Source organism: Sapajus apella, unplaced genomic scaffold (assembly GCF_009761245.1).
Source record: "Sapajus apella isolate SASKATOON/1434 unplaced genomic scaffold, GSC_monkey_1.0 scaffold67, whole genome shotgun sequence".
Classification (NCBI taxonomy): domain Eukaryota; kingdom Metazoa; phylum Chordata; class Mammalia; order Primates; family Cebidae; genus Sapajus; species Sapajus apella.
The window spans coordinates 11,793,326-11,809,716 of NW_022437007.1; the positions used below are offsets into that span (position 1 = coordinate 11,793,326).

Consider the following 16,391-nt stretch of genomic DNA (forward strand, 5'->3'; position numbering starts at 1 on the left):
TGGTCAACATGGTGAAACCCCGTCTCTACCAAAAATACAAAAAATCAGCTGGGCATGGTGGTGCGTGCCTGTAATCCCAGCAACTCAGGAGGCTGAGGCAGGAGAATTGCCTGAACCCAGGAGGCGGAGGTTGCGGTGAGCCGAGATTGCGCCATTGCACTCCAGCCTGGGTAACATGAGTGAAACTCCGTCTCAAAAAAATAAAAAATAAAAATAAAAAAATAAAAAATAAAAATAAAAAATACTGATGCCCAGGCTCATCTGGAATGAACGGAATCAGAATCTCTGGATTGGGACCTGGGCAACACATTTTAAAAATCCTCTCCAGGTGCTTTAATTGTGTCACAGGGTTGAGAACCCTGTTTTTGTCAGCCTAGAATCTGAAGGCCACGTCAAGGGTGCTGTGGGGCAGTGGAAATCCCCTTAGAACTTCAGTCTGTGGCTGCATTAGCAGAAAGCAGATCACGAAGCGTTAGGAAAGACTTTGATATTCTAAACAGCTCCTTTCGTTCTGCAGGAATCTGTCCCCCAGAGGCAGGCAATGAGGAGAATCTGGTGTCCTGGGGCACCCAGTTTTAGAAAACCTCTCAACACTCAGCTCAGCAGCTATGAAAGTTACTCAAGAAATGTGGATGAGCTGTATCATCCATTTACATTGTTTTCAGGCAGATTTATTCATCAGTCTCTTTTATGACTAGAAATAATTTCTATTATTAACCACAGTAGGAGTATCATGGCCAGAATTAAAATAACTAATGTAAAAAGATGCCATATTAATACTCACATTTAGAAATTTCTAAAAAACAGTCAATGAGGATTTAATATTTGATTAAGACTAGGAAAAATCTGATAATCTAAGTTAGAGATACATTCAAATTAGTAAGTCAGGAGACTCAAAACCTGACTCTTTTCTGGAAGTATTTTGAGCCACCTAAAAAATCATGTCATCTGAGGAATCTTCTCAATTAGAAGTTACGGAATTCCTACGGCTAGTCCTACTAATCAATTACAATAAAATTTTGAAGAATTATTAAGTAGTTGTCACTGCTGCTCTCAGAGTTCAGCACTGCACTTCTCCAATTTAAAAAATATGCCTGAACTCATTAACTGTTTACTTAGGATGCCTAACCAAATAAAAACGCTATTAATTCACAACCAATCAAAAGTTTATCTTTGACTAACATAACACTCTTATTTCTTGATCACATATTAAAAAAATAGGAAGTCGCCAGGGAACGGTGGCTCACACCTGTAATCCCAGCACTTTGGGAGGCTGAGGTGGGTGGATCACCTGAGGTCGGGAGTTTGAGATTCTCCCCAGCCTGACCAACATGGAGACCGCTACTAAAATGCTTGCAATCCCAGCTAGGGAGGCTGAGACAGGAGAATTGCTTCAACCGGGGAGGCGGAGGTTGCGGTGAGCCGAGATCGTGACATTGTACTCCAGCCTGGGCAACAGGGCAAAACTTCCTCTCAAAAAAAAAAAAAAAAAAAGGAAGTCCTCATCTTATCAAAAGCTTTAATTTTTTCAAAATGATTCTCTATTATTGGAGGTAAGCTTCTGAAGTGTTAACACATTATTTAGTATTGTAAGGTGATTGATGTGTAAAGAGAGATTAGGTAAAAGGACAAAGCGTGTTTGAGACGCACAGTTCACCTAGTCAGTTACAGCAACTGTGCAAAGAGAAAAATGGTAACAACAGAGGGCACTGCTAACAGATTTAACTGTAGTCCTGTTTGGCTTCTTCGGGTACTTTATGCCCTGGTGGCTGGGTTGTTAGTTTAACCACAAAGAGGCCGTTATTATTTATAACTACACCTGGACAAGTATCTTCAGATAAATACCATACAAGTAGATCCTGGCGTCCCCACCAGTTAAAGCTCGGCAACCTTTAACGGCCACTTAAGTAAATTAAGATATTAAAATCTTAGATCCATTCAATTAAATGTTGATTCTTTGCCAACTGAAGCAGAAAAAAACGGCATGAAACTGAAGGTTTCTGATAGTGATTTGATGAGCAGAAAGACGTTAAGCTCACAGAGAGCCGATCTGGAATCTTACCAGGACTTAACCAATCATAACCTACGAGAAAGCCTAATTCTGAGCAGAGTGTCCCTAAGAAAGCGACAGCGCCCTACACAACCAGCAACGCCCGCCACAACAGCAGAGACTCCTGCCCTTTGGCAGAAACCGGGGGATTTTCACAGAAATCGTCTAATTGGCACACGGTGAAGATCCATTAGGTGACTCGAAACTGAGCAGTTGTTCTGTTACGTGCTCTACACATTACAATACAGAAAACCACTCAATGGTGACAAACCAGGAGGGCGCCTTGGGATCCAGGCGTTAGCTCCCCGCAGTCGCCCCCGCCCGCTTGCGCTTTCTCTCCCCATTCTTAATTGGGGGGCTGCACCTCGCGGGGACTAAGCTGGAAGCGTCGGGGGCCTTTTTGACAAATCCGAGTTGGCGAGGTTCTCGAGTCACGTTCGCGAACGCTTCCCGCGTTCTAACCTAACCCGGCCGCGCGGGCGGGCCCTGGGGACAGACGCGGAGTGCAGCCGGCATGGAGGCCGCGGACGCCTAGCGCCTTGGGACTCCGGACAGGAGCGGCCGCTGCGGGGCCGGGACGGGGCCCTCCACGTGAGGCAGAGGGCCCGGGGCCCGCTCCCCGCAGCCCGGCGTGACGGTCAACGCCAGGCCGGGGTCCACATCCTAGGGAGGAAAAAGACGCGGGACCGTCTCAGTCCTTACCATGGCGCCGGCGCGGGGACTTCCGCTGGCGGGGCCTGCGCACGGGGTGAGGGGCGGGGCAGGCCAGGGCGCGTTTGATTTTGGCGCCGACGACGCCCCGGGGGCGGAGCCACGAGACGGAGGAGGGGAAGTAGGGAGGTCCTTGCCCTTGCGGCACGCAGCGACCCCTAGCGGCATCTGCGTCTCACCTGGCAGATTGCACAGCTGCCTCCTTCTCGGTATTCTGTTAATGGGACTTTTTCTTTTTAAAGGACATCTTGAGCCTTTGCTTTTTCTGCGTTGTTTCGGCGCCGCAGAAATCTGGCCTAAGTTCGGATTTAAAAAATAGAGACATTTTGGCTGCGGAGGAAGGAAACGTTGCCTGCATCCTTCCGGATTTGTCCTGTCTGGGGCGAATGGATTCCTTTCTCCTCTTCTAATTTAACACCTCATCTTCTCCCCAGCCGCTATCCACTGCTTTCCAGCTTTTCAAATCCCGTGTATGTCTGTTTTTCCCTTAGGTTTAAAAAAAAATTAAACAACGGAATGAATTTCAAATCAAAACGTCAAAAATATGCTACTTCATGTCTTGAGAATAGATGCAGATTCAGAGCAAAAGTTCAGGCCCGTGAAAGTGCTGAAAAAATTTCACCGAGAATCCAATTATTTTGAAAATTATTATATGGTGTTTTGAAAAATTTTTTAAGTATAAGAAGTACGGCCAGATGTGGTGACTCACGCCTGTAATCCCAGCACTTTGAGAGGCCAAGGAGGGCGAATCGCTTGAGGTCAGGAATTTGAGACCAGCCTGGCCAACATGGGGAAACCCCATTTCTACTAAAATTACAAAAATTAGCCGGGTGTGGTGGCGGGTGCCTGTAATCCCAACTACTTGGTAGACTGAGGCAGGAGAATCGCTTGGACCCAGGAGGCTGAGTTTGCAGTGAGCCGGGATGGTGCCACTACACTCCAGCCTGGGCGACAGAGTGATACACACACACACACACACACACACACACACACACGAGTAAGTGGTGTAGATGCCATAAAAGTAGCATCTAAAATCGGAATTTATGTCCCCTGTTGCTTCTGCTGCAAGCAGAGGAAGGGATACGTTGAATTGCAGAGTTCCATTAGTTCAGATTTTCCTGGGAGAGTTATACCAGGTAATTGATGGCACATAAGGTAATTTGAAAATGGTAAATGAGTCCATTAAGTAACTGCAGTACTGGTACATAAATTTGTGCTATTTGGGGAAAGCCTTGTCTTAATTGGCTCTCGGGCTTGTTGCAGGTGAGCAGGGACTATCTGAGGCCAGTGGCGCTGGGGTGAAAAATTTACCAAGACAGTTGTAGGTAAAGAAAGGCGGAATCATCAGAGAAAGTATGAAAATACATTGCAAGGGAGCAACGGGCAGAATCAGCAGAAGAGGAGCTGACTGCAAGGAAGCAAAGGCTTGGTGGGGATTTTATGGAATATTGCTTATGCTGTACACCGAAGAGGGCTTTGTGCAGTACTGATGTTACACTCCCAAGTTTTCCCCAACCCCTGCTTCTAAGGCAACACAATGCAAAACCGGGTCCTGGTACAGCAACAAATTGACCCAAACAGGTCTTCTCTTGGGGAAACGGAGTGCTAAATGGACATAGAAAGGGTTGGTCACTTAAGCTGCATCTGTATCCTAAGTGTCACTGAGAGTGGCTGTGACAGTTCTCTGATATTCCTGGTGTGCACTCCAGTCTTGATCAACAAAACCTTGGAATGACCACCACCAAGGAAAGGAGACACATTCTACTGCCTCTGGTTCCTTTGCATTTTCAGTACAAGTACCTCAAACTTCAGATAACCTTCTCATGGCCCTTCCTTAACATTCTGAAAAGCATGACCTATTAAAGCAGCTTGCTTATTTATTTATTTATTTATTTATTTGAGTTGGCGTTTCGCTCTTGTTGCCCAGGCTGGAGTGAAGTGGCACCATCTTGCCTCACTGCAACCTCCCCCGCCGGGGGTTCAAGGGATTCTCCTGCCTCAGCCTCCTGAGTAGCTGGGATTACAGGTGCCTGCCACCACGCCTGGCTAATTTTTATATTTTTAGTAGAGATGGGTTTTCACCATGTTGGCCAGGCTGGTCTTGAACTCCTGACCTCAGGCAATCTATTGGCCTCAGCCTCCCAAAGTGCTAATATTACAGGCATGAGCCACCGAGCCCGGCAGGAGCAGTTTATTAAGGAAAGAGGAAAACAAAGTAAAGTCACTTGGAAGAGACACAGGGAAAAGTCTACAATGTAGGAAAAGAAGTAGGAGAATGCAAAACCAAGAGAGGAGAAAATTTTAAAAGAAAAGCTTTAGACAAAGTTCCACTCTGCAACTTGGCCAGGGAGTTTTTTGTTATTTGTTTTGTTTCATTGTTTTTTGACACAGGGTTTCATTGTCACCCAGGCTGGAGTGCAGTGGCAAAATCATGGTTCACTGCTTAGAACTCCAAGGCTCAAGGGATTCTCCTGCCTCACCCTCCCATGTAGTTGGTACTACAGATGTGCACAACCATGCCTGGCTAATTTTATTTTAATTTTCCATGGAGATGGTGTCCCCCTATGTTGCCCAGGCTGGTCTAGAACTCCTGGTTTCAAGCAATCCTCCTGCCTTAGCCTCCCAAAGTATTTGGGATTATAGATGTGAGCCATGCCTACCCAACAGGAAGTATTTATAAACAGAAAAGGGAAGTGAGTTACTTACAGAAATAGCTTGATTAATTACAGCTCCCCATTTGAATTATTTGGCTAAGGTCAGCAGCTTGTGATTGGCTGAAGCTCAGCTGCTTGTGATTGGCTGAGAATTGGGATGTTTGTTATACTCCACGCTTGGTTTTCAGTTAATTTGTGTACCAAGTTAGGTTGCAGTTCCCTACAATTCCTTAGGCAGGAACTCAAAGCATGGAGACAGCCTCAAGTCAATAGCCTCCTGCTTATTTAATAAGTTTAGGGAAGAAATAGTCAACATTATCAACCTGTCAGTCACAACACAGCTTCTGGGTCAGAAATGACAATGCCATCATGTCATTTGTGTAGGGCATCATTCTCAATAGGATGACATCACAGATTCCTCGCAGATGAAAAGATCTTGGATGGTTTGTGCTACAGTGGTTTGTGGCTCTCAGTCCATAAACAGATGTAGAGTATATCTCTGGTATTAAAATTTCATGGGATTGGGGCTGGCATTGTGAATAGGGAAAAAACATCTAAAAAGGTTCCTTATAGGGATATGTACAGTGAGTACATAATGTATCATCCAAACGGAAACACTTCTGAGAACAGAAGGTAACGCTATTCCTATTTACGCCAGGACACAGGAATAAAGAGGATTGTCCCCATTAACTATGTGAGAACTCGGAACTTCCATTATACTTTATTAACCCTTCTCCGTGGCTCTTTAATTTTCCCTGTTTTGTAGTTACTCTTAATCCTTCCATCTGGAATGTAAATTCCTTAAGAGCAGGCACAGTAACATACTCTTTATAACTCTGCCTCATCACTAATTTCTTCTTGAGAAATTATGTGGTCTTGCCATATCAAACTGTTAGTCCCCGAACAACCCATGCTCTGGTGCCCTTTTTTAGCACAAGCCTGGGGGGACTCTGAGTTCCAGGGTGTGGCTCCGGGTGCCTGTGAGGGTCTACACTAAACCAGCAAGTATCCCTATGGCCAAGGGAGTATGACATTAAGGAGCAAATAAAAAACACTGACTGGTAGACAGAAGAAAGGAAAATGTCTTTTTTCATACTTCAACAAGGGGCCTTGCATTTTCATTTTGCACCATGCTCTAAAATTATGCAGCTAGCTCTATATGTATTCACTTGTCTCATCCCAATAGAATAAAAGTCCTTGAAAAGAGGAGCTTTTTTTGTTTACTGCTATTCCATAGTGAGACCAGCATAGTACCTGAACATTCTATACTCAGTAAATATTTGCTAATGAATAAAGCAGCTTATGGTACTGTTAGTATCTGGTGTGTTTCTTCAGGCAGGCTATAAGCTCTGTGAGGGTACAGGCTTCAGGATTCATCCTGGTATCCCATCCACCTCAGCAAAAGGCTGGTGGACCACAGGCACTTAGATGTTTTTTGGTCAGTGACTGTAACAGTGAAAAGCAGACAGAAGGGTGAGTAGAGCATCGAATGTCCACTTGCCCTTCCAGTCTCCTTAGGCAAAACTGAACTCATTCTCTGCTCTGGAAAGGGATGCATCTGGTTTCATGTGAAATGTGTTCCTGAAGGACAATCTCAGATATGCTGAACTAAAACATGGGGCAAATGGCTTATGGAGGAACTCACCCTCACTCTGATTCTGAAAACCTCCAAGGAGCCCATGATGGTGGCCTGCTTGGGTAAAAGAGAAAACAAATGGAAAATGGAAGTAGAATTCAATAATATTAATATTTACAGTTCATCATCAGCAGTGTCATGTTTGGTCTTTTTTTTTTTTTTTAAAGAAACAGTGTGTTACTATGTTGCCCAGACTGGTCTTAAACTTCTGGGTTCAAGTGATCCTCAGCCTCCCAAGTAGCTGGGACTACAGATGCATGTCACTATGCCTAGCTCCATGTTAGGTCTTTTTCTAATTTGTGTTGTTTCAGCTCTCCTTCCAAGGTAAATTATGCAACCTCTTTCCAAGTTTCAATCTATGCTGGATTTTTTTTTTTTTTTTAGCCCTCAGGAAAACAAAACAAATTTTTATTGTGTTCTGTTATTGTTCAGAATCACGCCTGTAATCCCAGCACTTTGGGAGGCTAAGGCAGGGGGATTGCTTCAGCCTAGGAGTTCAGACCAGCCTGGGAAACATAGTGAGACTGCATCTCTACAAAAAATTTTAAAAATTAGCCAGGTGTGGTGGCAAGTGCCTGTAGTCCCAGCTACTTGGGAGGCTGAGATGGGAGGATTGCTTGAGCCAGGGAGGTCGAGGCTGCAGTAAGCCATGATCACACCCCTGCACTCTAGCCTGAGCAACACAGCCAGAATCTGTCTCAAAAAATTTAAAAGTATAGTAAGGTTATTCTAATTCTATAACTTTTTAAACGTAGATGCTGTACATATGTATCAGGATTTTCCAAATTCCTACCTAAGATACATCCTAAATACTAATGGATTATTAATGTCATAGCCAACAAAAATTTTCCTAGGCTTTTTTGGTTGCAGTACCACTATCTTCCACAGATTCCAGGACGGTCCTCAATTTCCCTTCAAGTAGAGAATATGTTAAATAAATAAATATTCACTCTGCAAATGGAGAAAACAAGCTTTATTATAATGATTTGAGATTTTGTGCATGGTAAAGAGATACACATGAATCTTGTTTCTCCTATGTTTCAAGACAGAATTAATTTAAAGTTTCATTGTAGACTAAAGCATCCAAAATACTGTGGTACGTATGTAGCTACGAACATACAAACACTTTGATGCACAGCGTTCATTCTTTTCTTTAAATAGGCAGTCAACATTTTGATTCATAAAAGAACTAATGACGAGAATATATCAGTATCAATGTCAGAGAGTGCAAGACTTAGTGTTCTATACACAAAACATGAAACAGACCTATAAAGATGGAATGTACAAAATCTAAAAAGAAAACAAAGCAAAAAAAAAAAAAAAAACGCTTCATATACATAGGCTTGAAAGTCTATAGAATTGAGAACAATATAAAGAATTCTATTACAAGAATACACTCCATTGATGACAGAACATTCCCATGTCATAAAGCAAAAGCATTGAGTTTAAGGCTGTGTTGCTTTCAAAAGTTAATGGAAGTGCTGTACATTCATTGGAACAACATAGCCAATTTATTAATCTATTCTAGAATATTAATAGCTTTCATACATTCTCCACAAACAGACCACACAATCACTGCCACACAATTCATCTTTAGAAAGTTTTTAAGATAGCATCATGATTTGTAGCTTACTGTCATTTAAAACAAAACAAATAATTCTTTATTTATACCAAACAAATCTTTGATGGGCACTTAGTTTCCTTTATGGCAATACTAGATTCCTAGTTATCAAAAATATTAAAGTAATTGTAAAGTTTAAAACCCTGCAACATTTACAGAAACCAATAGTATTACCACTTTCAGTTTTAAGCTAAATTAGATAATGTTTGCATGAAATAGCTTCAATTTTATCCTACCTGGAAATGTCTTATTTTTACATTATTAAATTATCAAACTAAAAATACTCCTCCCTTTTCAGAAGCTGGTGAATAGAGAGGATACTATAAAGCCTAAATGTACAAAAAGATTTTTCCCATTTGAAGTAATCTGCAGATTACCTAATGTTTATTTACTATTTCCTCCAATTAACTAAGTAGGTATTACCAAAGCATTTCTGTTAACCCTTCAGTGCTAAGGATCCATAGATACTTGCTGTTCCAGTTAACTCCATTTTAGGACATACCCTGTATATTTAGTAGTAGAAGCAAGTGTGTTCTAGCTGTATGGATCTGGAGTATTTATTTGCCTCAAATCTAGTCACAGTAAATTAAAATAAGGAAACTTAGGGACTTGTTTAGTTCTGGAGACTAAAGTTTGTTCAAAATACTAAGTACCATTTAAAAAAAAATGGCAAACAGTCATAAAGGCCTTGTAGTCATGTATTTCTGGATGGTCAAGTGACTCTCTGCCTCCCCATGTCCAGCAAGGGGGGCTGGGGGGCTGTACTGGGAGGAAATGCATCGTCACTGACCTTGAAATCCCAACTGGCAGTATTTTGCCTTACGTGCCCAGGGGAAATTTGAATGAGTAATTTTTCAGTGCTACTTATCATGAATGTATGATAGGTTCTATATACTTGACAAAGAGAAAATCAAACAGTAATGGTAGCCCAGAAAAAAGCCACTTATTTTAATATCCTTCTCAGTTTACCAGAAACCATTTTCCATAAAATGTGACAAAACTTCATTTAAATCTTATTTACTTGTATCTTATCAGCAGCACTTTCCCCCCAAAATATGCTTACCAAAAATTACAGTAAGTGCACATGTGTATCCAAGTGTGAAATGTTATCTATACTTTAACATATATAATCACATATTTTTGGGGAAAATATAGTGTTTCCTGGGGTGCCCATAGCATGTGTTTTAGTAACACATAGTGGAGCAGGTCTGAATCAAACTATTCTTTCATTCCAGTTTGTGCCAATATTGACATGTAAAAAAATTAGCTGTGTATTCAGTCTACTATTGAGATATCTAGCCTGGATATGATATGATATGATGTCTGGTTAGATTGTAAGTTAATATCTAAGTTCACAAATATAATTTAAGTGTTGTGCAGAAAAACCTCTTTAAATCAAGTAGTTTTAAGACCAATAGCCTGGGACAGAAAGAATCTAAATAGAAAGCCATTTTTACTTGTGAAAATAAACTAAAATTAATGTAACCAATTTAAAAACTTTCTTTTAAACAATCTAGGAACTATCAAGTCTAGCCTGTCTCTTGTACAGAATGGTAGTAAACCGCAAAATGAAATTCCTACCCTAGAATGTAAGCTCTGACGGGCAGAGGTTTTAGCCTGTTTTGTCTATCACTGCATTTCCAGCGCCGAAAAGAGTACTTGGTACCTTGTAAGTACTCAATAAATAGAAATGTTTAACTTCAAAGATGTAGCTCACTGATATTAGGAAATAGTGTCTTCATTTAGCATTCTAAAAAGTTGTTGGATTTTATAGCTTTATCACAGACAGGCTCAAATATTTTTTTAAAACTCTACCTAACTAAAAAAATATTGAACCTACATGTAAATCTTCCTGGAAAAAACCTTCTTTCAGAGGTTGATTTGGGCATAATAAATTTAATAGACAATTTGAAGTAGCTAGATTTCCCTTCTAAATTTTAAAAAGTCCTATATAGAGAATGACTGAATTATAAATTAATAAGCAATAACATCACATTCATATCATTATACACAGGGGAAACGTTTTCTTACAGTACAGTTCTAAGGTACTTTCAGTGAAAAAGATCCCAAAGTCACTATTGAAAATGCCAAACATGGCATCCTATTTGGTAGAACTGAGTAGAAAATTAAACAGTAGAAACAGACCACAGCTTATTTTACAGTACTGATGCCAGATTAACAACTGACTAAACTGTTTTTAACATTTCTCAAAATGTAGCTCAAGTTCAACTTTTCTTTTGGCCTGTTGTTGTTGCTGTTTTTTTTTTAGAGCACAGAAGACCATTTTCTGACTGAAAGTCAGTCACCACCACCATTCCTGGAAAATGGCAAAAGTGAAATCTGCTTCACGACTTGCTCTACTAGGACGGCTTTAAACTGCTTAGTAAAGGAATGTGCTGAAGAATGGCTGGACGAAGCTTCTGTCTTTCAGAGTGCTGCCTATTTCAATACACCAAAGATTCAACTATATATATGCATATATATATATATAATACATTCTATCTTACCCTAATCATGTATACATAGTCCCTTGACACCTCTACTATTCATTAAACAATGATAAATAACCATAACATGCCCTTACCTGTAATGCTTTCAAGATAACACAACTTTGGTAACACTTGCTTTCTAAAGGGAAATCATTAATCAATCACATGCCTTTGGTTGACACCATCAGTCCTCCAAAGGGCTACTTATGGCTCTCTGTCCTAGGATACTGGTGTCCTACTACATGTGCTGACAGTTGCAGGAGGTAAAGCTTTCGCTTTCATGAAGTCGAAGAGAAGAGACACGTGTGAAACATGGGACATAAAACATGACTAACTTTTTCTTGATTACATTCCAGTGCAATGATCTGGAGTTAACGCGGCAGTTTGTTTCCCAAAAGGTAGCATTAGTAATATGCTTTTCAAAGCATTTGAAATTTCAGGTTTCCCTGAAGATGGATTTTGTTTTCTGATACAAGGTGAGCCGAAAAGAGGAGGTGAAAAGAACACACAAAAAAGGATCTATGTCTCACCCAGAAAGGTTGAGAAAATTGCACTGATTCTTAAGTACTGAACTCCAGAGGCCTGCCAATCAGAGCTGGGATGATTTTGCAAGACAGCCTTATTTTTTCTAAAGTAATTTCTATGTAGCTGTTGATAACCAAAAAAAAAAAAAAAAAAAAAAAAGTCACAAGAGTAATATCTACTGTAAAAGTGAGGTTAGAAGACTCCCTGGGTCTTGTGACCTAGGTTAAATGAAGTACATAACTACAACAAATTTTGTTTTTGTTTTGCTTTTGGAAGTTCTGTGCAAAAGCTACCATTCACAGGATTAACAAATACCTTTACATATGCTAGTTTTTTTTTAAGTGTCTGTTTGATTTGCAAAATTAGTTTCACTACATAAATCCTGTCCGTTAAGCCACAGTTCACAGATGTAAAACTGCAGTTTTTATAGATTCAGTAGAATAGTTTTTTTTTTTTTTTTAACCCTAAAGGTGAAATACAGAAATTGGATAAGCAGTTTTTAAGGAAATCGTTACATTCGGAAATAACCTTGGAAAGTTCACCAATGATTCCTTCTGGCATAAAAATTCTAGACATAATCTGGTCCCGCGTTGAGAAATCTGTTCCAGTTTATAGTGCAAGACCTTGGAAGGGAGTATCCAGCTGCCCACCATTACTGTAAGTACCGATAGACTTTGAAACAGTGATTTCCAGAGTCTGCAACCACAACATGACCATCTGAAGTTAGGGCCAGGCCTTGGGGGCCATAGAGTGGGTCAGCAGATGTGTTAATGTAGGACAAAAATGATCCACTCCCATCAAAAACCTGTAAACAAATAGAAAGTCAGAATGTTATAGGATAAGTTATAGTAATATGCTGAACATGAGTTAGAAAACTTTGATGCTAATGTTTTTCTTTTTTTTTTTTTTTTTTTTTTTAAACAGAGTCTTACTCTGTCACCCAGGCTGGCGTGCAGTGGTGTGAAGATAGCTCACTGTAACTTCTAATCTGTGGGCTCAAGCGATCCTCCTGATTCAGCCTCCCAAAGTGCTAAGATTGCAGGCATAAGCTACAGTTCCCAGAATATATGCTTTTAGATTTAAAACATTAGCATAAGCCAGGTGCACTGGCTTATACCTGTAACGCCAGCACTTTGGTAGGTGAAGGTGGGATGATCCCTTGAGGCCAGAGTTTAAGAATACCCTAGGCAAAAATAGTGAGACTCTGTCTCTTAAAAAAAGAAAGAAAGAAAGAAAAAATCACTTAAGTAATCATCTATCCATCTATGTTTATGTCACGATCATATCTACAATCCTTCTCTCCACTTACCTCACTTTCTCTTCTCTCCCTCTCTGTTTCCAGTTGGTGGAGTAGAATATGCCATCAGCTGCTAGATCTCACTTATATTCCTATGGTGGTTACAACAAATATTGGGTGGGAAGGGCCCTAGTTGGTGCTTAAAAAATGAATGAACCTTATTGTTCATGTTAAATCTTCTCTTATTCCACTTCCAGCCTCACATCTCATTTTCCTCCCCAATTATAAGGGAAGGGATGAGCAACTAGATGATGGAAGAATGCTTCTGAATCATAATAGCAATGAGACAGTAGAAATTATTTTTTCCTTTTTAGAAAAAGAGTAGACTTTAAGAAGTCAGTGGCTCAACATGTAGAGACATCCCTCAGTATCTCAGGAGACCAGTACCAAAATCTTCAGATTCTCAAGTTCTTCATATAAAATAGCCTAGTATTTCCACTTAACCTATGCACATCCCCCCATATACTTTAAATCATCTCTAGATTAGTTCTAATACCTAAAGCAATGTAAATGCTATATAAATAATGTAAATAATGATGTATTTTTAAAATTTGTATTGTTTTTAATAATTGTATTATTTTTTATTTTTTCTTGAAATTTTTGAACTGTAGTTAGTTAAATTTCACAAATGTGGGATTTGGGGGTATGGGGGACTGATCATATATTAGGATGTTGGTCTGTCAGCTTCTGCTTTGTTACTTTCATAAATTTTTATTTTGAAATAATTATGGATTCATAGGAAGTGGCAAAGATCATAGAGAGAGGTCCTGTGTACTCTTCACTCAGTTTCTGCCAATGGTCACATATTTTATAATTCTGCTAACACACAAAACCCAACACGTTGACTTTGGGATGTTTGCGTGCAGTTTCATGTCATTTTATCATGTGTGTAGATTTACCACTGCAATCAACATATAGAATTAACCCATCGACATAAGATCTCCCTCTTGCTACATCTTTATGGTCAGACCCACTCCCCTTTCCCCTCATCTCTAACTCTTGCCAACCACTAATCTGTTTTCCTTCTCTATAATTTTGTCATTTTTTGAGACTGTTACACAAATAGAATCATATAGTATGTGACCTTCTGAAAATGGCTGTTTTTCACTCAGCATCATGCCCTCAAGATGCATCTGAGTTGAGTGTATCATTAGTCTGTTCCTTTTTAATGCTGTCATATTCCACAGTATAGACATACCAGTTTGTTTAGTCATTAACCTATTGAAAGACTTCTGCCTCCCGGGTTCAAGCGATTCTCCTGCCTCAGTCTCCTGAATAGCTGGGAATACAGACATGTGCCACCGTACCTGGCTAATTTTTGTATTTTTAGTAGAGATAGGGTTCCACCATGTTGGCCACGCTTGTCTCGAGCTCCTGACCTCAAGTGATCTGCCTGCCTCGGCCTCCCAAAGTGCCAGGATTCAAGGTGTGTGCCACCGTGCCTGGCCTTGAATTTCAGCCTTGCTTCCTTCTGCATGTTTGGGGTTTGATTTGCTCTTTTCTTTCTAGCTTCTTGAGGTGGCAGCTTAGATCACTGATTTAAAATGTTTCCTCTTTTCTAATAGAAGCATTTAGCAGATTAATTTCCCTCTCAGCACGGTTTTTGCTAAATTCCACAAATTTTGATATGTTCTATTTGCATCTTCATTCAGTCGAGTACATTTTACAGTTTTCCTTGAGACTTCCTCTTTGACTCATGGGTCATTTAGCACAATAGTGTTTTCAAATTATTAAATCAAAACACATGAGATTTTTAAAAATCATATTAAGATATAGCTATTTAAAAATTACTAAATTATGATAGAGCAATATATGTGTGCTTCTAAAAATTAGCACATTAAATAATAAGAGATAGTAATGGGTCTAATAATTACTGTAATTTTGAAGTAGTGATGAGAATAAGTGTCAATTCAAGATTTTTGCAACTAATATGATATGAAAATTTCTTGGTGATTTTTTTCTTGGTGACAAAGTCATAGGCATTACTAAAATTAGTATAACTGTTGCTTATATTCATGATTAAGGGAAATGGTAATTTTTAGCTGTTAATAAAAATCATAATGTAATATTTTTGTTCAATGGCCCTCTTGAATTCTATCTTCAAAGACCCCCTTTGGGGGTCTCTGGGGTCCATGTTAAAACCCCGATTTAGAGGGTTCCACTCCGGTAATATGTTGCCTTTTTTCTACTCCATCTTGCTGAGTTTGGTCCATCTGGTGAGAATATCTATGGTCCTATGTCCTAACCAACGGAAAAGAGAAAACATTCTAGTCTAGATGGCAAATTCTTCACTTTTAACAAACACCAAACACTCTAGCCATATACATTAATTAGCATGTTGATCTACCTGGATCCTGCTGTTTCCCCAGTCGGCCACAATGATGTTTCCATTTGAATCCACTGCTACACCCGTTGGAGCATTAAACTGCCCATTTCCTTCTCCATTTGAGCCAAACTTCAACATGAATTCTCCTTCCTGATTAAACACCTGCATGGAAGATTTTTAAATTAGTTGGTTTTAAATCAAAATACTTGAACCAACATTATGGATTAAACAATATCTATTTGAGCAGGTTATTTATAATAAGACCTATGATTTAATCCATTCTAATAAAAGAAAAAAATATCGACAAGCTAGAATGCATATCATTGTGGTTACCCAAATTACTGTATAAATCTGACTTATCATTGGTTAGATCACCACCTTTTTTTGCTTATATCTGGTTATAAAATCCTTATGTGAAAAATACTTTTATTACAAATTATAAAATACTATACATGTTAGTATGAGTAAGGAGAGCTATAATTTTCAATTATGTTATTCTTCCCACCTTTAAAAAATTGATGAATTTCAAGAATGGGCATTGTATTTATATTTCTAACAGGATAGATGACCATTAAAAGTTGAATCAGAGAGTAGGAGTTTTTTTGTTATGCTCAGAATTTATTATCAGATTCTCAGATGCTCAGAATTTATTATTTTACTATATCAACATAACTAGAAAGAGTAGGCCAGACTTCATATTTACAATGGGAGAAATTCATTGCATGTATGTGTGCACATATGTGGTAGCAGCAGGTAAGAAATAAAAAGGCTTTTTTATTTACCCTCCGATGATATTTTAGTTCAAGAGTTTAAATGATCCTAAGGCTTTGATGAATAGAAACTATTCTGCCATAGAATAGTTTCTCTCTCTTCTAGAGAGGTGGGAAGTTAGCGGGCTAAACAGAACCCTTAAGCAAAAAACAAAAAACAAAAAAAAACGTAGTGGAGCGCTGTGGTTAAATATTCTTACTAATAGAGTGTTACTAAATATGTATCAAATACAGATCATTGAATTTGAAAAAAGTAAATTTTATTATTTAATGATAAAACTATAGTAAACAAAATTGTATCTTGATGATTCA

The 16,391-nt window shown here is 39.3% G+C and overlaps 1 protein-coding gene across 8 annotated transcripts in view; it reads right to left on the reverse strand.

Moving 5' to 3' along the window:
• Nucleotides 1-8,009: 8,009 nt before the first annotated feature.
• Nucleotides 8,010-16,391, reverse strand: part of TRIM2 (tripartite motif containing 2) — a 142,716-nt gene continuing 134,334 nt past the window's right edge. For all 8 annotated transcript variants that reach the window (XM_032248631.1, XM_032248630.1, XM_032248632.1 and 5 more), the window contains exons 11-12: nucleotides 15,331-15,471; nucleotides 8,010-12,491 (exon numbers count right to left, since the gene is read on the reverse strand). In XM_032248631.1, coding sequence (XP_032104522.1) covers nucleotides 12,339-12,491; nucleotides 15,331-15,471 — 294 coding nt within the window. In that variant the 3' untranslated portion in view covers nucleotides 8,010-12,338. The remainder of the gene's footprint in view (nucleotides 12,492-15,330; nucleotides 15,472-16,391) is intronic.